Genomic DNA, 22850 nt, shown 5'->3' with positions numbered 1-22850 from the left:
TACGTTGCATGTCACCCCATTAGGTTCGACAAAACGGAGCAAAGAAGCCCGGGTGCAAGCTGTGACCTTTGAAGGGGGGCGGAGTTGAGGGGGTTTGTGAGCCGAGAACAGGGAGCTAATTTCACTTCATAAAGGCGACCGGGCGCCTTGAATGGACAGAAAAGAGGGGAGCAAGGCAGGTCAAGTGTCAGAGCCGTCCTGCCAAGCAGTGTGAGGAGGAGGCCCAGAAACACACACACACACACACTGCCTCATGCTGACAATGCAGCCACGCCCCCCCACCCTTCCCTGCCTTTTGTGCCTCTTCAACAATGATTAACTGAGTTTGGCGATTCAGAGAGAGTCTCCAGCCGCACAATGCACTCTCTCTTACAAAACATAATGGAGTCAGCCCGCGAGTCAAACAGTCTCTCTTTCTTCCGCTGTTTTTTGTATTTTTTTTTTCCATCTCCCCCTGCTAACAGCCTCTTTGCTTTTCTTTTCCTTTCATGCTTGCTCTTCTTTTTTGCCTTTTTGACCATAAATCCGTCTATTTTACCCCCCCTGAGCTCGTTAATGCAGGAAGAGCGAGCAGATGCCATGGCGTCCTCCTAATACATAAAAAATAAGATGCAGATGGAGAGAGGTGCCATGCGCTGCATTTGAAAAAAGGTATTGATTGGCTTAAATCGATGCGTAACCTTAAAAAGCATCTCCTGCAAGAAATTTGCGGAATTGACCTCGCTGATCTTAAAGATTCACATGATGTTTGAATCCAAAAGAGCAAAGCGGAGGGAGAAAGTATTTAGAAAGGAAAAACCACAGGGGCCTTCAAAAACCTGAGACACGGAGAGAAAGAGAGAAAAAACACCTTACACTTGTAATGAGCGGTGTGCAGCAGCGCTGACAGGAACTTGTAGAACATGGTGTGAGTAAAGCTGAGCAGGGGTGTTAACAGAAACACAACAGTCTCAGAACATCACACCCCCTGGGTCTTTTACAGGAGGTGTGAAGGAGCTCACCTCTCCTCATGACAGGAGGAGAAGGAGGAAGGGAGAGAGTGCAGCTACCATTTTTATTTTTTTTTTTTTTTTTCGATTTGAAAACTGCCTGATTGTCCAGAGCTGCAGGGAGAGAGAAGCTGAAGCTGGTGGTTTTCAAAGTGTGCAACATATTTCTTTCTTCTCCTGCAGGCACCAAAAAAGTTGAGAGATCATGCCAGACCCAGGAACTGTGAGAAGCCTCCTGAACATTTTTAGAGAATTTCAGGATAGGCTGCCTCTGAAATCTTCTTGAGTTGCCTGTTCACAAATGCACCTCAGCGGGAGACTTTTACTGTCGGATGTGGGGGGGGGTGGGGGGAGGGGGTCTCAGGAGGCAGGACATGACATGAACAGGATGATGGTGACATCAGTGCTTAATGTAATTAGACATAACCAGGTATCAAGGAAGGGTTGGTTAAGAACGTACTAGCAAGGAGAAAAGAGCATTAAGCAGCTTCATAATGTGCACGATGATCGCACCATCCATGTGATAAAACATCATCATGCCCTCCCGCTTGCTTGCAGTGAAATTTTGTGAATATTACGTATCACCCATTGACTTACCCCAGCTTCACGCAGAAATATAAATTGGATGCTAGCAGGATTTGCGCTACACATGCAGCTTAAAAAAAATGCATACAATTCCTGAATCAGAAATACTTTACACATGCCCGGGGGGGTAAATTTGGTTCTCTTATTTTTTGTTGTAAAGACAGTTGTTGCAATCCAACTATTTTCTCAATTTACTCATGTTGTTGCACAGTCATGACAAGCGCTTAAGGAGACATAATCCCGGAATATTTTTGACTCAAAGATAAGCAGCCTGTGGAAAAAGGCGTCCTCTGGTGGACGTTTTTGCCAGTGTTTTTTTCTCTTTAGCTTTCACATTTACTTTTGCATGGAATCTGGGCTAGACACTCAACACGTCTCAACACGTGAAGTTCACCAGGATGTTAAAGGGTTGAGAATATATGTTTTATCTTTTGCCAGAGTATTTGTCAATACTTTATATATATTTTGCCTGCTAAGCTAATGGAGCACAGGTTTGTTTCGGCTCACTGGTTATATATATATATATAATACATGTGTTCTGTCTGACTGTGGCAACATACTGTAGTTCAGTTATTGATTATTAGGTGACGTTTTCGTTAAAGGCTTTATATGTGATTTTTTGATCCAGCAGATGTCGCCCTTGAGCACCAGCATGAAACCAAAACAACTCGCGCTGCATTGTTGTGTTAGCATGCTAATGCTAGTGATCTTTATTATGCTGGTATCTTCACACTGCATGTAAATTTACCTGAAATGAGCGTGATCTAGAAACACAGTTAAGCAGTGAGTACAGTATGTTATTCTTCTTTTCTCTAGTCCCTCAATTAAACAACTTTTATACTCGAGGGGAGGAGTCAGCCGGCCGTCCCAACGATGTAAACAAACTGAAGATAGAACTCTAAAAACTCTGAAAACATCACAGACAGTGGGACTCGGGTGTTACACCCATTGTAGACAGTCATGACTCACAGAGTTATTTTCAGAGATACTTGATTTCTACATTGAAGTGTGAAAAATATATATAAAATATATAAATATATATATACGCATATAAAGCCTTTAAGGAGACATAATCACAAAATATTTTTTACTAAAAGATACAAGATAAACAGCCTTTGAAAGCCACAAATTGTCTCCTCATTTTGCAGTCAAAGACAGCTACTGTACTTTGACATTGTCAGTCCTTTTTCTTTATACCCTCACCGTGCGGTGTTAAGGTAATGATGAATGACATGCTCTGTTTTGTACCTATTGTCCTCGTCTTCTTCTCTGCTTGTATTACCTCCTCTCCTCCTCCACTGAGTAACCACAGAGTAAGAATAACCCCTGCATTCAACACAAAGACACAGCTCATTATAACTCCACAAAAAAACTCAGTAGTGGACGGCTAATTTGGAGGCAGAAGAAAAGATGTGGAATATGTGTGATCTGTGGGACTCCCGCAGCGCGACACAAACTGCTGCTCACTGTATGACAAAAGGATGATGGCGTCCAAGAAAAGAGATAAATCTGAGACTCATCTGTCTTTTTTTTTTTTCTCTTTGCAGGACACCAAAAGAGAAGTTGAAGAAAAGCCTATAACTGCACTCCTGAAGAAAGAAGACCTTTTGAAACACTCCTCTGTGCTTAACAATGGGTGACGGTTCGCCTTTTCCAGCGGTTTCCAGCACCCTGCTCCCGCTGGCCCTTTGCATTTTGACCCTTCTGCCTCACTGCCTTCTGGGTAACCCTGCGGAGGAGGAAAACAAGGGCAGCTCAGCGCTCCTCCGTCGGGTGAAGAGAGGCTGGGTGTGGAACCAGTTCTTTGTCCTGGAGGAGTATACCGGACTGGAACCGCTTTACATTGGAAAGGTTAGTGTTGACTTCAGGTTGTATTAGCATGCACATGTGCAGTACATGCACACACATGAAGGTATGACCTGAAGAAATGCAAACTGTACATGTTTCAGGCCCGGGAGGAAGAGGGGGGAGCAGCTTCTATGTGTGACCTTTCTGATCGATGCGTTAGGTGCCTCAGTGCACGTTATGCAAAGAGATTTCAATCCTAACTTTTTCAAACAGCCAAAGAACTGATCCAGCGCTCAGCAGCCTGGAGGTCATCTCCCGCTCCGCTAGTGCTGAGCGCATGAATGCAAAAGAGAAGATCATAGGTGAGGCGGAGGCAAACTTCAACAACCGATTCCCAATTTGAATCCCTGGATGCACTGCGTCCCTGCTAAGACAGCCTCTCTTCTGTCCACTTTGAACCCCAGCCAGACAGCAGTGATTGAGTTAATTGACTCTAACCGAGGCTTCACTCAGTCCTGAGAAGTGGAGGGTATGTCTGCAACACAACTGACATGCTCAGGAAAAGAGCAGACGAGGGAGCCGCTCACAAAGGAGCACTTTGATCGGTCGGTTGCTAAAGTGAATGGAGCATTTGATCAATAGTTGTAAGGACAGTCATCATCAGGAGAGAGAGAGAGGCAAAACTATCTTGCAAACTGTAATGAAACTGCTCATACCTCATTAACATGGTAGGTCTTAGTAGAGCTATTAAACCATCTCAAGAGGTCAACCCATGGAAAACATGGCACGCTCTGTTTGCCAATTTAATTAATTTGCAAAAATGTTATCAATCCCTTTAGGAGCCACTAGTTTGGATACATAAAAGACATCTGAACACATAGACGTGCAGACCACCAGTAGAGAGGTTTTCAATGTGCATGGTAGTCGGTCATCGCCTCTAAATATTCATTACAAATCTGTAGTCCCTCTGCACCTTTAAGAAAAAGCTAAAGACCCAGCTCTTTCATGAATACCTACTAACTTAATGATGATGGGCTCCATATTATTGATGATGATGATGGTAATGACGATGGTTTTTGTTTGATAACGACGACTTATAAGATGGTTTCTATACTGATTAGAGCTCTCAAGAACTGCCCTCAATGTTGTGCTTTGCCTCTGGTCACTTCCTGTCAGCACCTGTGTGTCCAATCAGACTCAAAGCTGATCGTTTGCTCTTACTGACATTGTTCCCTTTTTTCTAGATCCTTGCTTGTGTTGTTCTTACTCTCTGATGTACGTCGCTTTGGATAAAAGCATCTGCTAAGTGAATTGTAGAATTGTAGACGAATGGGTTCCAAATCGTACTGGTCTATTTTTCTGTGAATACTGTTTACAAGATCACTTTAGATCATTTCTGATCCAATCTTCAGCTTTAACCTTCACACGTGGCTTACCAGCAGTTTGTCTTCATTACCATGAGTGAAAAGTCATCATGAAATTAATGATGCCACTGTTGAATGATAGCTCTTTTAAATAATTGTATTAACTCATAAAAGTACTCCTGCTGATGTAGTGAAATAAGAGTTAGAGTTAGTTGTTCTGACTTCTCATTTGTAGATCAACTTTGACGCATTTTAAATTTATAACTGATAGGGTTATTTGTGGTCTCAGATCATTTCTGTGTCTGCTTATTTAGCCTGAGAAAAAAAGGAAAACTTAATCCTGTATGACTATTCACAAAACCTTCACATTTCTTACTGTCCAAATGTTTGAACACGCGTCCCAAAATTCCTAGAAATACGCTGCCCCAAATTCCAGTTCCCAGATCTTTTATAAAATTGTTAGTGGCCTGAGTCAACTTCTAAAACACTGCAGTGCTTAACACTAATCTTTTAAATCTCTCTTAGAAACGATGTAAACCCTCCTAATTAGTGTAAAAGAATCATTTCCCATGACAGCGCACAGGAATCCCAAGTAGAATGCCAGGTTCAAGGATTCTCAGACCAAATAGATGAGCCCTGGGAAAAGCACTGTACCTACTTATGTGGTATGCCTAAGTTTCTTAAGCATGTCCACTTCAAACCTAGCTCTTCAACTTTCCCACTTAGCATTTCTTCAATGATTCTTTTCAGGACGCCCACCATAATTTTCCAAGCTGAATGAAATAAGTGATTCTGACAGGCCGGGCTACTTCCCAGAGAGGCACTCAAGGCAGAAAGGCATTGTAAGACATGACAAACCAGGAGAAACATGTACTGTAGCCACCCTCATGAGTGTCCCCCCCCCCCCCTTGCAGCTCAGTATTCTCAGTATGCAAAGCCATGGGGATGTTGGATTTTTCAGGCTTAGGCTATCAATTACCTGCTTGATTTTAGCCCGAGAGTCAAAGTCCTTCTTTTCATCGGCATGGTTGGAGAGGAGGGATAAGTGTAAGAGAAGTCGGATAAAGCGTATAGGGAAGTGACTGGTGTAAGATATATCACCACGAAAACGACAATGGGTTGTTGATTAAAAAAAAAGTCTTCTGGGTCAAGCCGGGACGCACAGAGCTTTTGCAAAAGAAAAATGCAGGAGGGCCACAAGATAGCAAAGCTATTTCGTCTGCTTCTCAGGGAACGACGATGGCATATGAAGATTGCTTCTGAACTATCCACCTGAATAACAACAATGAATGCCTTGCAAACTTGAAGAGTTGGACAACATCAGTCAAGGTCATTTCGCTTTGTGGAGCCAGACGACCCCGAAGGCCAACAGCAGTATCTTGAATAAAGTGTGTTTCCCATCAGCAGGTGGTTTCTGTGTTGTTTGCTCTCTGCGCAAGTCAACAATATGTGAGACAAACGTCAATAGGGGCATTGAGTTTTGCTTCACCAGTAGAATGGGAGAAAGCACTCATCATACACCAAGACCCTTTGAGTACACAGTAAGCAGTGATTGCAAATCAACAGGCTGGAATTTGCACTCAAGGCCACAAAAGCTTCTGATTGCACTGCATGGCTCGTGGCAACAATTGGGCTGTGAGCCGTGATTAGTTGTCTTCTTACAGCTTCGGCATTAAGGTAAAAGCACACACCAACCCTGTAGGTCTACAGTTAACTCATCAACTGGTTTAAGAATAGGCCTACTAATTTTTACATTTTAGACCAAGGAATAAAGAAACAGCTACATTCCTAAAATGTTTTTTATCTGCAGAGTCCCTCTGCACCTTTAAGAAAAAGCTAAAGACCCAGCTCTTTCATGAATACCTACTAACTTAATGATGATGGGCTCCATATTATTGATGATGATGATGGTAATGACGATGGTTTTTGTTTGATAACGATGACTTATAAGATGGTTTCTATACTGATTAGAGCTCTCAAGAACTGCCCTCAATGTTGTGCTTTGCCTCTGGTCACTTCCTGTCAGCACCTGTGTGTCCAATCAGACTCAAAGCTGAGCTGAACAACTGACATTGTTCCCTTTTTTCTAGATCCTTGCTTGTGTTGTTCTTACTCTCTGATTTACGTCGCTTTGGAGAAAAGAGTCTGCTAAGTGAATTGTAGAATCTGCAACTAAAATCATTCACAAATAACAAAGATTGTGGATTCCTTTATTATCTTCTTTTCTTCAAAGAACATCTCGATTGAACGCTCTATAAAGTACCTTACACCACATTTTCCGTTGGATCAGACTAGAACTCTCCATTATTTGGCCCAAAAAAATGTCCTTTGTCTTGTCTTGATTTTGAGGATCACTGTGAAGCTGCATTGCAAGGTATGACCTGAATAAATAGCCTCAGAAATAGGTCACTGTTCTCCTACTTTTGGACTGACTTGTTCCCATTGTACCTTAGTTGTTTCTTTCTTGTGGTTTTGTCATTATTTCTAAGAGTTACCCCCTTAAGTTTCTCGAACAAGTTTTGGCATCTGGCACCAATTTTACTCGTTTAAATTACTTTTTGTTGAACCATATGACTTTCCCAACCCCTAATTTGTCTTATGTATTTACAAAAGAGCATTGTGGAGTAAATTGTTTTTTTGAGGTTGGGTTGTTCCAATATCAATAACAAGCCTAAAGCTTAAAATGTTGGGTCCAGTTTCATCACTTTGTCTGTCTTTGAACCAATCTGAAACCAGAGTCTATTCGCCCCAATTTAAGTGAACATGGTACACAGCAAATCTAGTCTCCCACAAAAAAATGTTCAGACCTGTGTTATCTTTTTGGATGTCTGATGGCTACTACAGGCAAATTAGAAGTGTTTTGACAAAACAAAAACCCTGCGTAATGTGATAGATTAAGTTCGCAATGCAGCATGTTCAGAGGGGTTGCCAACTGAGCTGCTACCAAAGTTAGCTTTGCTTCTTTCTATAAGCATGTTTATATTAGTTTATATTGTATGTAATTATGTCGTATTTGTTTGAAACTGTGTTTAGTTGGTTAGAAATTTACTGGGAAAAGTTGCTCATTGTGCTCAGGACCACTGTTGCATCGAAAAGAATTATGATTTGATTTCTCATACTCAGTCGTTCAAAGGTTGGAATCCACAGTTGAAAGTATTCTCAGGGTTCAGTAGCAAATTAACTACAGAGTTCTTTTCAACATTAAAAATTACTTGGTCATTAGAACCAGTAGAAACACTGAGTAAAGCTACTTCATCTCTTCTTTCTAACACTCTTCAGAAAATACTAGAGAGAGAGAGAGCGATCTGTCACAAAATCATCACACAGGAATATTTACTTCTGCGTTCATTTTGATGTTATTTTTCAGCTTCAATTGACTTGAAATGTTGAAGTTTTGAAAGAAAAGAAAGTCCTGTTGCATTTGTTCTCTGTCTAGGTTTGTTCATGTGTTAAAATGATTTAACAAGAGCCAGGCCAAACAACAATCACTGCAGTCATATCACATCCAGAGAGCTTGAGTAGTATCAAGTTATTTCATTTTTAGACCACAACAGTTGTATCTAAACTCAGTATGGGCTGGTTAGCAATTTTGGGGATCAGGCTTGGTATTGAGTCTGATTTTTAAACAATTCTGTGAACTTCCTCTTAGCTCCACTCAGACATGGATAAAGGCGATGGATCCATTAAGTACATTCTGACTGGCGAAGGTGCCGGCTCCACCTTCACCATCGACGACAGCACCGGAGACATCCACGCCCTCCAGAGGCTAGACCGGGAGGTGAAGTCCCAGTACATCCTCCGAGCACAGGCCCGCAACCGCCTGACGGACAGGCCTCTGGAGCCGGAGTCCGAGTTTATCGTGAAGATCCAGGACATCAACGACAACGAGCCGAGGTTTCTAGACGGACCCTACCAGGCGTCTGTGCCGGAAATGTCCAATATAGGTGAGCAGGGCGAGATGAAGGCAGTGGCTACTTTAAAGTGAATACGTATGGTTCATTCCTCCAGCTGCAGATGGAAAACTCCAACCAGTACTTTGATTTATGTGTTGATACTGGCAGGACCGGACCAACTTCTTTTCTCTTCCTTATCTCCTCACAAGCCACTGTAGAGATGGAAAAAGTAAACTTGTTCTTAAGTCCATATAAAAGTACTGAAACGTGTTTAAAGAAGTAAGAGTGAAAAGTACAGGCTTTGAGATTTAGGCTACTGGCTGTATAAATGTAATAAGTGGACCTCATATGGACGTTTCTATAGCCTGTTTCTGTGCAAACCAACTGAACCTCATGTCATATTTGGTTGGATTGGATTTGACTTTAAATATTAGAAGACAAAAAGATTCAGAAAATATTAATAATTTGCTTTGTAGTAATTATGTCTCTACAGCTTCACATCACATTTATAGTGTATGAGCCAACACAGGGGTTTATTATGCATACGTATATCCTAGAATAGCATTGTATTGTAGTGGTTTGTATTAGCTGTAAGTATTGCTGTAAGACAAATGCTCAGGTATAATTTGAGAGAGTCTCTGTCCAAGTCAGATGTTTGATCCTGGAAAGTGCTGCTATCACTGTAGATATGGGAAATTTTGATTATTTTGCACTGTTATAGACTTTAATTCCCATCATTCCACTGTTATAGACTTTAATTCCCATCATTCCACTGTTATAGACTTTAATTCCCATCATTCCACTGTTATAGGATATAGATGCATGACAAGTACCAAACAGTACAACAGTGTTGGCAATATTAAAATAAGTATTGACAATTCAGACCCAGATACAAAAGGAAAATGTAAATAAGTATTTGTTACCTCTCTCTAACCTCTTCCTGTTGTCCCCCATGTTGTTAACTTAAACCCCGCCTCACCTCTGTGTTTACCCAGGAACTTCTGTGATCCAGCTGACGGCCACAGACGCAGACGACCCCACGTATGGTAACAGCGCTCGCGTGGTCTACAGCATCCTGGAGGGACAGCCTTACTTCTCAGTGGACGCCAAGACTGGTATGACTTTCACACATGATGCAAAACCTCCCTCTAAGACACTCAATCTGTGACCGCAGAAAGCAACATTTTTATCTGTCACATAAAGCGTTTGATGTATTTCAAACCTCTCTAGGAAAGTCGTAAGTATTTCATGAACTCCATATGAATTTGTGATGATGTTAGATAACCTGATAAAGCACTGACATTTGGGATTTGCTAACACTCATTTGACAGCTACTGTTAAACCCCCACCTTGCTTTCTCACACTGTATCACACTTATAATTGCACCAGAGTCTGAATTTAGCAGTGCTCACTAAAAGCCCCTGTGTATCCCAGCCGGCTCCAAATGTGGGAAGCTCAGCATGGTTCTGGTAGCTGTTACGAGACTACCAAACACTTTTTTTCTGAAACACTGCTTCCTTTTATTACAACTTGCAGAATCTGGAAACTCTTCTTACAAACCAAAAAGAAGTGCTAAACTCAAAGTCTGACTGCTTTGTTGAAAACAAGGACAGAAAGAGACAAGCTACTCTTCATAGTGAAGTGGCTTGTTAGAGTAAGTTCAGGTTTAATCTCCTACAAATGTATCCACTTATCATTGTGTAGCAACTAAAGGACCATGACAACCATTTAGCATGTTGACTGTGAATAAAAACACAAATTACATTTCAGCCAATCAGTTGGCAAACACTGCTGTTGTGTTTACTTATTTATATCATCATGTGTGTTGTGATCTGTGAACATACTTGAGGTGATAAGCGTAGCTTAGCATACATAATGAAAAAGGTGGATACAACTAGCTTGGCAATGTCCAAAGTTAAAACAAACTGTTTTAAAGCTCAAATTTTATCCCTGTATATCTAATCCAAACAAACTGGAGGTTAGACTATCTTAGCATAAGAAATTACATTGAAGAATACAAAACTTTTATGCGATTTTTCACACTCCAATGTAATATAAATCAAGTATATCCTCTGAAAATAACTCTGTGAGTCATGACTGTCTACAATGGGTGTAACACCCGAGTCTCACTGTCTGTGATGTTTTCAGAGTTTTCAGAGTCCTATCTTCACTTTGTTTACATCGGCAGGACGGCCGGCTGACTCCTCCCCTCGTGTATAAAAGTTGTTTAATTGAGGGACTAGAGAAAAGAAGAATAACATACTGTACTCACTGCTTAACTGTGTTTCTAGATCACGTTCATTTCAGGTAAATTTACATGCAGTGTGAGGATACCAGCATAATAAAGATCGCTAGCATTAGCATGCTAACACAACAATGCAGCGCGAGTTGTTTTGGTTTCATGCTGGAGCTCAAGGACGACATCTGAAAAAAAAATCGCATATAAAACTTGTTGATAATGAGCTAAACTCCTTGAGCCTGAATATTTCCCTGCAGCACTACCTCCTCCAAAAGATCCATTAGTTCCCCTATAGGCAGAGAGTCAGTGTCCATTGTTTACCACAGCTGCCTCATTTCCTTGTTTGTCAGCACAGAAATCTGCTGCCAAACCTCTCAGGCTGCCCGGCCATCAGCAGCCTCTCAGACGGCTGCTGCTGTACATTCATTCATCACTGGAGCACAAGTGGCTCTCCAGCTATCAATCAGCCTCCCTGACTGGACTATAAGCACCACACTTGGGGGGGTTTTATTGGAAGAAACACAATGTAAAACCTTAACACACACACACACACACACTGCTACACTCACCTCTTTTCTTACTCTGCAGCACAATACATCTCTTGACCTTGGTTTGATTCTGCTGCCTCTGGCAAAACTGTCTGTCTCCGTTTATAATAGTGTGAAGATGGCATGCAGCGATAGAAAGTGGGGGACAGAGAGTGTACAGTTTTTGTCTAATATTTGATGTTTGTCTGTATTTCATGAAAATTGTAATTTCCAGCCATGAACACTCACTTTTTTTTTCTTCAGTTTCAAGTCTGTTTTAACCATTTACAGTGAAACTTTCCCTATTTCATGTCCTTATATGTCCCTGACAGCCCTGCAGCGTTGTGTGTGTGTGTGTGTGTGTGTGTGTGTGTGTGTGTGTGTGTGTGTGTGTGTGTGTGTGTGTGTGTGTGTGTGTGTGTGTGTGTGTGTGTGTGTGTGTGTGTGTGTGTGTGTGTGTGTGTCTCCTTCACACTGCATCCTTTAAATCCTAATGGTCGTCTTGGGAGCAGGATAATTATAGGACCTAATAATTTCAGATTTGGTTGTGTGTCTGACAGAAACAGATTGACCTTTAATGACAGAAGTGGCGGCCACATGACTGTAATGTGATAAACTTTATGACATTTATGTAATCCTGTACTTAACGGACTAAGCCTGGGATGCAAAAACCGTCGTTAATGCAGATAAATCTCCATTTTCCCAGCATAAGAGTAAAATAAAAGTGCACTCAAACTTTCCCATTTCTTACGTCTTTAGGGGCAAGGATCACTTTGTTTCTCTGCTATTGCGTCCACATAAAGAAGCTGCACGCATAGTCCATTAAAGCTTTACTTAAACAGACTATAAGATGAAGAAGTTTAATTAACAATCAATTCATGCAGCCTCTTGTCCAGTCCGTTGGGATTTTGACATTCCAGGACTCTCGCTCGGACACATGACCCTAATCTGTGTCACCAGCTCTCCCTGTCTGACCTTTACTTCACCTCCTGTCTCTGTGTTCTCCTCAGGCGTGGTCCGGGTGTCTCTGGCAGACATGGACAGGGAGACAAGAGAGAACTACACGGTGGTCATCCAAGCCAAAGACATGGGGGGCCAGCTGGGGGGGCTCGCCGGCACCACCACTGTGAACATCACGCTCGGCGACATCAACGACAACCCGCCCATGTTTGACCAGAGTAAGAGAAGGACTTCACTTCTTCTTCTACACTGCACTCTCTCTTTTTATTTTTACTTTTCACTCCCTGTTCGCTCTGCAAAAACACATTGTGAGCTTCAAACATGTCTTCTAAGCTTGCTTCATTTATCCACTGTTAGAGTTTCCCTGCAGATTAAGACTTTTTTCTTTTCGAGTAAGATGCTTTTTGATATCAGAAACAACTGTAACATCTTTTTCTTCAAAGCCACCAAACTCCATCGACAAAACCAGTGATTTTACCCTGCAGAGTAGTAGTAATGAGGTGCTTGTCTTCCGCCACCTCAATCAGTACGTTTTGTTAATGTTTATTACATACATTTTGTGTTTGATCAAAATCACACAATAACACAGAAAAACTAGCCGATGAATGCAGCGGCAGACCAGCACCTCCCAAGAGCTGTAAGATAAAATCGTTGTTTTTATCAATGGAGTCTGGTGGCTTTGAAGGGAGCGATTTAAGGTGTTTTCATTAACAAATACGTTTTATCTCTGTAGGTTTCTTATTCCGTAATGTTGTCAGGCCTTGGGAATAATAACCTGAGACTGTCAGTTGCAGAAATAAGACCTCAGATGTGCACATTTGCCCTGCAAGATTGCATTGCAGCCATTGCAGCCTGTCTTAAGCGGCTTTCTCTAACCATAAGCCATTTAGACCCCAAAATATGTTGTGAAAAAACGGCTAAAATAAAAAATAAAAACACAGAATTGCTCTAAAAATGACAGTGAAAATGAATCTCTTAGGGTTATGGACAAAACAATATTTAAAGACTTCTTTGAGGCCATCATCTCAAAAAAAAAAAAAATCAATTCATGGAAAAATAAACAATTATTAACAGTAAGAATAACTGTTAGTTGAAGCTGTAGTAAAGGAAAACCAGATGCATCATGGAGCTGCAATAGTATCTCAAAAGAAACTAAATCAAGTCCCTTGTTATTGTTTGATTTTAAGGCTGAAACTAAAGATTAATCAAAATATTAGCACCCTTAATCCGCTCCCAGAGGTATCCCACATGTCGTTCAGTCTATAATTCCATGAATTTATTATTTTAATTAGTGCTTTCTTATAACACCATTGTAAAGAGACCCCAGTGGAAAACGGCCAACCATGCTGATATGGACTTTTAAGAGATTGAAATACTTATTGGGCTGCGTTTTTTTTGTTGCCTCGAATGACCCTGAAGTTCCATGAATCTTAAAAACAACACTCTGTCTTGTTTCAGGGCTGCTGCTGCTGCTTAACTTGTGGTTAGGGTCATCTGTGTTTTTCAGCTGCATATGGGGCTGCAGAGTGGCGTGTCTGCAATAAAACATGGAACAGCAGCTTACATATTCATCGTGACACACACACACACACACACACCAGGAGAGTTCACTGTTTTTGTATGTGTGCCTCCACCTCGGTTCTCTCAGGCCTCCGAGCTGTTAGCCCCTCTGCCCTTCTCCCTTCTGTCCTCATCTGGCCACCAGTCCCTGAGCATTTACCCCCTGCCCCCCCCCCCCCCCCCCCCTCCTTCCCCCTCCCCCCCTCCTCTCCTTCCTTTAGCCACCAGTCGCCCCCTCGCTGTCTCTTTGATTATCCCTGTTCCTGCTCCTCTCATTACCGTCCTCCTGAGGTCAGGGTTTGTCTATAGCTGTCCGCGGTCATCTCTCCCTTGCTAGACAAAGAAAAACACCCGCCGCCTCTACGCGCCCGCCCGCCCACCTCCATCACCACCAGTCCCCCGCACCAATTAGCGCCATCACTTGGATAGAACTTTGATCGGTTGTGAAGAGCTTCAGGGATTCCCCTCTGTCAAGCACAATGTGCCGGCATTTCACTTCGGACTGCAGGGAGCGCCGCAAATTGGGCAGCTGTCACCTCTTCTTTGAGGTTAAACGGTAGATGAAATTGAAGCTGACCCGTGAGACTGTACGTAACCCAATTGTGAGGCGTTTGTGGACCCGTTAATTCTGAGCTGTCTGAGATTCTGAGAGCACATGGAAGAGGTTTGGCTCCCTCTAGAGGACAATTAAAGACAGGAAAATGTACAGCAGGATGATCACTGTTGTTTGTTTACCTCCTCAGGGTTGTATCAGATGAGCATCCCCGAGTCGGCCCCCGTGGGGTCTGTGGTGGGGCGGATCTGGGCGAAGGACCGGGACATCGGGGTCAACGCAGAGATGAGGTACAGCATCATCGACGGAGACGGGAGGGACACGTTTGATATCAGCACCGACCCCACCAACCTGTTTGGCAGCATTACGGTGAAAAAGGTACAGAGCTTTATAAAGAAAGGTCTTACATGTACTTTTTTTTATCTGTGTTACAAGTTAGAGGTCACTAAATCACTTTAGTATTCATTTATCCTTTTGTCAAAAATCCATAAATTACTCTTATCCTACCAGTCGACAGATTTGATGATCTTTGATCAACCATTTCCTGTGAAACATCAAATGAATAGCCCAGGTTTTTATTGATGTCAGTCTATAGAATTCCCCTAACTTGATTTGGGACAGGCGACAATACGTACTATGCCTTTAATTATTTTCAAACAAAGAAAACTTGTGATGTGTTATAATAATAATAATAATAACTTTATTTCTATAGCACCTTTTAAAAACACAGGTTTACAAAGTGCTTTGACAAACAGCAAAAACAAGAACAAACTAAACCAAACACAGAAGAACATAAACAACAACAAGAACAGAACATGACAAAATACTAAAAATAATTAAATACAATTCAACAGAAAAGAACCCAAAGTGCACAATACCCAACAGACATATAGAACCCGACCATCACAAGAACCATTATAAGAACCATCATACGAACCCAACAACACGAGCTGAGACCAAAAGGAACCAAAGATTTAAAAAGATGTAAGAAACTAAAAGAGCTAAAAGAAAATAAAAAGATGACAGCAATAAGAAGGTAAGAGCAGGAAAAGAAACAGAAACAAGTGAATAAATTACCAAAAAAACCAATAATATTAATAAAAATAAAAAGTATATATACATATAAAACATAAATAGACAAAGTAAATAAGATTTTTTTTTAAATTACCAAGTTAAAACACAAGAGGAGTTAAGATAAGAGCATAAATAAAAGGACAGTAAGAAGTAAAAGAAGATAAAAATAGTAAATGACGATGAGGAGAAACAGCTTGAGTTTGTACTTTTTTTATTTCATTGCAAACCTGCTACATCCCTGAAAAGCTACTTCAAGATAAAGGGAGAAAGTTAGAGAAACCTTTTGGAAAAATGTATGAACTTAAAGATTATTCCTGCTGTTTTTAAACGTGTTCCCTACTTGTGTCGTTTGGGGTCTAAATGATTCATTCCTACAAAATGATCTGGCTCCTGTGGAAGCTGGCAAAAATGACTTTGGGACAATTTTGCTCGCTCAAAAAAATGCATCTACTAAAAGATTGTCTTCTCACTGAGAGGCTCAGATTGTTCCTCTCTGTGTCTGACTAATTACAGCGAGGGTTCCTACAGAGATACCGCCAAGATTAATGGGCTTTTTTGAAACCCAAAAATAGCCTTGACATTGTTCTCATAAAAGTTACAAGGCTTGATTGACATGAAGTTTCTCTTAGTAAGTATCGCATATCTGCTGCCTCCCAGTTCAGTTTGAATGAAAAGGCACATCATGTCAGTGTGTAGCACTGCAGGAACTTCTTTCTTAGGCATCAAAATAGCGACGAAATCAAACTTCAGGGAGCTCAAAGTTGTTTCTTGTGATATACTTTAAAACTGCAGTAAAAAAAAAGTATGTCACCCTTGAAAGGCTTTGTGTGTTTGTGCACCCTCCAGCCGCTGAACTTTGAGAGTAAGCCCAGTTACACTCTGAAGGTGGAGGGCGCCAACATCAACCTGGACCCGACTTTGCGCCACCGCGGGCCTTTCAAGGACGTCACCATTGTGCACGTGAGCGTGGAGGACGTGGACGAGCCCCCGCTGTTCGACTTGGAGGCGTACATCATCGAGCTGCCAGAGGATGCAGAAATAGGGACGGTGTTGAAGACGGTGTCAGCAAGGGATCCCGACGCTGCCAACAACACTGTGAGGTGAGGAAGACGACGACAAACACCGCTCTGACTTCATGTGGTGCTGCAGAATTCTTTAAATATTCTATTCTAGTATTCTAGAATACAAGCTGTCAGTGCCTCTCTTGCCAAAAATGCTACATCATATTCATCACAAAAACACTTTTAAGGTGATGATATGTTTTTTTTTTAAATGCAGCAGAAAATGTGCATGAAACACATTTTACTATCTCACTGTTGGATGGCAGAAACAATGAAACAAATAATACAATTTTACAACAAAAGAAACTCGTTCGAGAATTTGTCTCATTTTAATTGAAATAAAATGAGTACAAATCACGTTAATAATACACAAACGACATCAGCAGATTCAGGGATTTGAATGACCTCGTTCATTCAGAATAAGTCATATTTCTTGTTTATTTCCCAATGCATGCTGGGTAAGGCTGTAACACCTGCAAAGCAAGTGTGACTTTTTGTAAATAAACAGCGATTAGATAATTAAATTACGCTGGATTTAACCAACATGAAGAAGTTTACAGTCAGTGGTAACACGTTTTTTTAGAATGTGGCTCTTCTTGTGTGTGATGCTACCTGATCACCAGCAGGCGGCAGCATTACAACATATCTAGCAGGCACAATTTAACAACCCTGTGTGTTTGAGATCTCCATGGTAACACATGTGACAGTAATGAGGAGGAGGAGGAGGAGAAGGACTAACGTGATAACCGAATCTGACAGGTTTAGAGCTCCAGCGATTAGTCAGCACCCAGAGACTGAAAGCTGAGGACTTCTCTCAATTATGGAGGTGTTTGTTTGTTGTGTTCTGACGGAACAGATGTTGCTTGCTGGGTTAACTGTCCAGACTGCAACTCTCATAAACTAATTAGACATAAAGCCTTTTAATTAGCACATTAATCATGTGTGGGAATCAATGACTGTGGCGGTGGATGCACACTACACGGGCTGCACCGCGTCCCAGCTGTACCACCTCGATTAGGGCGAAAAGAAGAGCACGAGAAGTGGATGTAGTTGACAAGGTGGTTACTCCTGTGTGTGTGTGTGTGTGTGTGTGTGTGTGTGTGTGTGTGTGTGTGTGTGTGTGTGTGTGTGTGTGTGTGTGTGTGTGTGTGTGTGTGTGTGTGGACACTCAGCAGTTTATCTCAAGCGCTGCATCTGAAAAATGTCCTCCTCATTCTCGATTGTTTTACAGTCAATACTGAGCAGGAACACTTATAGATCCTCATTATTTTACCATCCTTGAAAGATAAAGTGCTCTAAAATTATAGTTTATCTAAAAAAATTTTTTTTAATTTTGTATGCAAAACAAGCAGGGCACACACGTTGTGGATCATACTTTATGCTGCATCATGGAAATTTATGGCATTTGTGAGACTTTGGTATTTGAGGCAAAACATAGTCCTGGAAATGTAAACATTTTAACTGGTTGCAAAACAGATAAAATGTAAATCGCTAAATTATTAGGTTCCGCTTTTTGAAAGAGATTATCTGCTTGATGCAGGAAAACAGAAATAACTAACAAAGATATGCAAATGACAAAAATGAAACTTTTCACATTTTATAAGCGGCATAACAGTTTGCCTTCACCTGAAAGCTAAAACAAATGATAAAGTTGAAGATCTGATCCTCCTCTTGGAAGTAACCAAGAGAAAACAGACACATACAAAGACACACCCCTGTGGAGCTCCAGAGTGAAGTGACTGTGTACACAGGTACCTTCACGGTTACATAAAGACGTTTCTAAAGCCTGGAAGAGGATGAGCTGGGTTCTTTCTGTGTGTGTGTGTGTGTGTGTGTGTGTGTGTGTGTGTGTGTGTGTGTGTGTGTGTGTGTGTGTGTGTGTGTGTGTGAGGAGTGTTTTTGGAAAGCGGCCCGCAGTGGCATCACTCGAGCCAAAGCTGCAGGTCTGTGTGTCCCCGCGTCGTCTTTGGCAGAGGAGGCAGATACTCTGATGAAGTCTTATCTTCTTCCTCGTGTGTCTTCAGACGCTGCCAGCCTGACGCCTTATCACACACACACACACACACACACACACACACTGAATCACTTTACATAACACATACATTCCCCGTGTCTCCAGGTATTCCATCGAGAGGTCCAGTGACCCCGACAAGTTCTTCTACATCGATATCACTTCAGGGTCGCTGATGACGGTGCGTTCACTGGACCGAGAGGAGCTCGGCTGGCACAACATCACCGTCCTCGCCATGGAGATGAGTACGTCCCACACACACAAACACACAAACACACACACAAACACACACTAGCAGAGAACTTTTCCTGCACACAATCTCTTGATCCCACAAAATGAATCAAAGTCCAGAGAACTGCAATCGTCTTGACTTTATGAATGGTATCTGTTTCCAATTGTCAAAGACAGAAGGAGATATTTGTCTTTATCATCCATTTATTTTATGTATTTCATTTTAAAAACAGAACATGAAACAAAACAAAGACATATGTTATCGAAACGTCTAAACATTTCAATTCCATTTCATTTTTTAGCAACCCTTTTTAGCTAAGATTGCACCTAGTTTAACGGTCTTTAAAGTAAAATAAATACATGAATGAATAATAAACGACAGCGTAACGTCCTGATCTGCTGGATGTCAAACTCATGTAGGTTTCAAAGAGAGATGGAAGCAACACGTAGAGTGCTCTACCAGAGAAAGAAAATGTCTTACCCTAAAGAACAACCTTATTGAAGTCAAACTCTAAAGTCTGAACCTGCATTGAATTAAGGAAAACGACATTTAGTTTCTCCAGAATTAGGGAATAAGCCTCATTTAGTAAGAAAACTTCTCGCTATTTTTAGGAGAGAAAAGCATTCTGGGAAAACAAAAATTTGAATTTAACTTTGTTTTTAATAAACTGAAAGGATATCGCAGTCACAGCTGTATTTTTTACAGTTTTTGTGGAAACATTCAACATTTTGGGATGATGAGGTTTTTTTTCTCCCTTTTTTTGATAATTTGCTTCAATTTTCTTTTGTAATTTTAGACTTTAGAAGACGCAATGTGCTTCAAAGTGAAATGATGATACTGACAATAAAAAATAAAAAAACAAGCTTTCTCTCTGTAAGCTGAATCTAGTTAGCCAAAATAAAAACTTGGAGGAAACTGAACTTCAAACATTAATTAATTTGAATGATTTCTATTAGAAGAAATGAACTCTTTTTGCTTTTTTCTCAAAACTCTTAAAGTTATAAACAACAAAGGGAGGATTCAAGGAGACAAAGAAAGCCCACAGACAAACAGATCAGAGAAGATATTTGCAGAAAAACAGAAGCAGTGATGTTTGATAACATCTCCTGCAGAGTTACATAACGTGGAGCACAGAAACCGTGCAGATCTGCACACAGCTGCACAGGCTCTGAAAGTCACCTTCACCCTCCTCCCTCTGCGACTCTCTGTTTGATACACAAACACAATCAAATGAACGACTAATTAACAAAGTTTTCACATGGAGGCTGATCAAAGAAGTGACGCAGGCAGAGAGGGCACAGGTGAGAAGGCGTGGAGAGAGAGGGAGAGAGGGAGAGAGGAGTGACAGAAACTATAAAACAAAACTGATTGAATTAATAGAATAATTCAAAATACTCAAAACCAGTGAATGTTTCCTTCCTCTTTGTTTTCCAGTGATCAACTTTCATATGTTTTTTATTCTATTATAACTCTGTAAAATACATGAACTGATTTATTCCAATTAAATTGCAGTGAAATTATACCCAGAGGATAAACTTTCATTCAGAAGACTTTTACTTTTTGTCTGAATAAATAGACACATTTACATTCACTTATTTCCCTTCTGTTCAAACCGTCAACAGAGCTCAGTGTATGAACTCCTCATTGACCCACACACACACACACACACACACACACACACACACACACACACACACACACTAACACATACTCAAAGCCGCGTGGAGCTTCGACCTCGAGAGCAAAAGTCACCTCATCGATTGATCGATCATGTGATGAAACCTGAGAAAGTAGTTACCACTCACTAATTGCGTTTCTATTGCCTATTACACAGCTGGTTAAGAAATGCAAATGTGTGCTTGTTAATGGAGAATAATAGAATCCTAATGTGCCGCCGGCTCGCTGTAAATGAGCCGAGGATTAAGAGAGGCACAAACTGAGCTCAGCAGGTTCATCAGAGCCTTTTTTTCTGAGGCCATTGATGCATCGTATACAGCCTTTGACCTCCTCTGTGTGTGTGTGTGTGTGTGTGTGTGTGTGTGTCTCTGCAGATGACCGTACAAAGGTGTCGAGTGTGCCTGTGGCTGTGAGGGTCCTGGATGTGAACGATAATCCCCCCTCGCTGATGCACTACCTGGAGGCTTATGTGTGTGAAAACGCCAAAGCAGGACAGGTACCGAGACACAGACAACTTTTAACACCCCGGCATGCAGAAAAATACAATCCACAACTTAAAGAACGTTCAAGTTAAATACCTCGCCTCCACCAAACTCCAGAGGAAATAAACTAACTTTTAACTCCCTTGTATTTATTTAACTGCTAAAGCTACTAATTATCTTGCAGATGAAGATTTTTTTAAATCAAAAATCAAAAATATTCCTGTGAAGATATTCATTTTTCTTCCTAAGTAGACTTCCCACTAACTCTGAGTTTGTTGATGTAATCCAGCTGATCCAGACAGTCACAGCCGTGGATCCGGACGAGCCGCTGGGTGGACAACACTTCTACTACAGTCTGGCTCCAGAGGCTGCAAACAACCCAAACTTCACCCTGAGAGACAACCAAGGTGAATAAAGCATGTGTACTATCAGGCTGCTCTGCACAGATCAGGGTTTATACCAACCTGCACTCATAAACACCCACATAAGTCTTACATGATTATACAACTACAGTGTTGCGTTGGGTCACTTCCCAAGTTCTGACGAGGTTCCCATTGAGCAAGGCACTGAACACCCAACAGCTCCCTGTGTAGCAGCCCTACTCTGACATCTCTCTACTAATGCATGTCCACAGGTGCTGTTTGTGTATGTGTGTGATTTGTGTCTCTCAATAACAGAGTGTAAAACTAGAATTTCCCTCAGGGATTATTAAAGTTTGTTTAAAAACATTGATGACATGAGTCTTTGAAAGCTATGGCTCAATTTGTTTTTGAAGAACACCTAAAACCAAACAGGAAATCTAATCCAAACCTGACCAGAAGTCAAAGCTAAGTGTTAAAAGGAAGTAAACAGGTATGGGCAGCATGGGTTCAACTCCTGGTATGGAGACTAGACTCTTCTCCTTTGTTGCCCCCCGGTGGTGGAATGAACTTCCAAACTCCATCCGATCTGCAGAGTCCCTCTGCAACTTAATGATGACGGTCTCCATATTATTGATGATGATGATGGTAATGACGATGGGTTTTGTTTGATAACGATGACTTACAAGATGGTTTCTATACTGATTAGAGCTCTCAAGAACTGCCCTCAATGTTGTGCTTTGCCTCTGGTCACTTCCTGTCAGCACCTGTGTGTCCAATCAGACTCAAAGCTGATCATTTGCTCTTACTCACATTGTTCCCTTTTTTCTAGATCCTTACTTGTGTTGTTCTCACTCTCTGACGTACGTCACTTTGGATAAGTGTCTGCTCAGTGAATTGTAGAATTGTAGGTATGGATAAGACTGGGTGATTTTTTGTAACTGTAGTCAAAACTATGTGTATAACAGCTGTATTCTTCACATTCTTCCACATGTGTGGATTTTAGGAAGTGTGGCATTTTGGTTTTAGTTTAAGGGTTTGTTTTTTTTTCCTGGGGGATAAGTGCTCTTTTATTTTCTTTGGTGTAAAACAAATCTCCATAATTTATAATACCCATAATGGTTTCCATGTCCCATATGGTCTAGCGGTTAGGATTCCTGGTTTTCACCCAGGTGGCCCGGGTTCGACTCCCGGTATGGGAATGAAGGTCTTTGTGATACTTCTGTTTACATGACTTCATTAGGCCTGAATCTTCAAGATCTGTTGTAATGCAAATTATCAGATAACTTAAGAACAATGCTTGGCATTCAATGCCCTCTTCTTCTTGTTAAATACTTACCAATAACAAAATCAGTCTTTGCTTTACAATTCATCAATTCAGTTAAGTTTGGATTTCCATACATTTTGTCAGTTGTTGTGAGGAAATCGTCTCCTTTTTAAAAAATTATTTTATTTCATAAAACCATTAATTTCTGACTTAATGTCACAAAATGTTC

The 22850-nt window shown here is 41.2% G+C and overlaps 1 protein-coding gene and 1 non-coding gene across 2 annotated transcripts in view; both read left to right on the top strand.

Annotated features, from left to right (window-relative positions):
• Positions 1-22850, top strand: part of LOC109977296 (cadherin-20-like) — a 35621-nt gene that overhangs the window by 4617 nt on the left and 8154 nt on the right. The window contains exons 2-10 of the mRNA XM_065949043.1: positions 3122-3425; positions 8376-8670; positions 9615-9734; positions 12396-12563; positions 14649-14836; positions 16379-16632; positions 18713-18849; positions 20888-21009; positions 21285-21402. Of these exons, the coding sequence (XP_065805115.1) occupies positions 3207-3425; positions 8376-8670; positions 9615-9734; positions 12396-12563; positions 14649-14836; positions 16379-16632; positions 18713-18849; positions 20888-21009; positions 21285-21402 (1621 nt within the window). The 5' untranslated portion in view covers positions 3122-3206. The remainder of the gene's footprint in view (positions 1-3121; positions 3426-8375; positions 8671-9614; positions 9735-12395; positions 12564-14648; positions 14837-16378; positions 16633-18712; positions 18850-20887; positions 21010-21284; positions 21403-22850) is intronic.
• trnae-uuc (transfer RNA glutamic acid (anticodon UUC)) lies at positions 22485-22556 on the top strand. The gene has a single exon. It is a non-coding gene; the product is annotated as a tRNA-Glu (tRNA).

This window comes from Labrus bergylta, chromosome 20, assembly GCF_963930695.1.
Source record: "Labrus bergylta chromosome 20, fLabBer1.1, whole genome shotgun sequence".
Taxonomy (NCBI): domain Eukaryota; kingdom Metazoa; phylum Chordata; class Actinopteri; order Labriformes; family Labridae; genus Labrus; species Labrus bergylta.
This window is presented reverse-complemented; position numbering and strand designations above follow the sequence as displayed.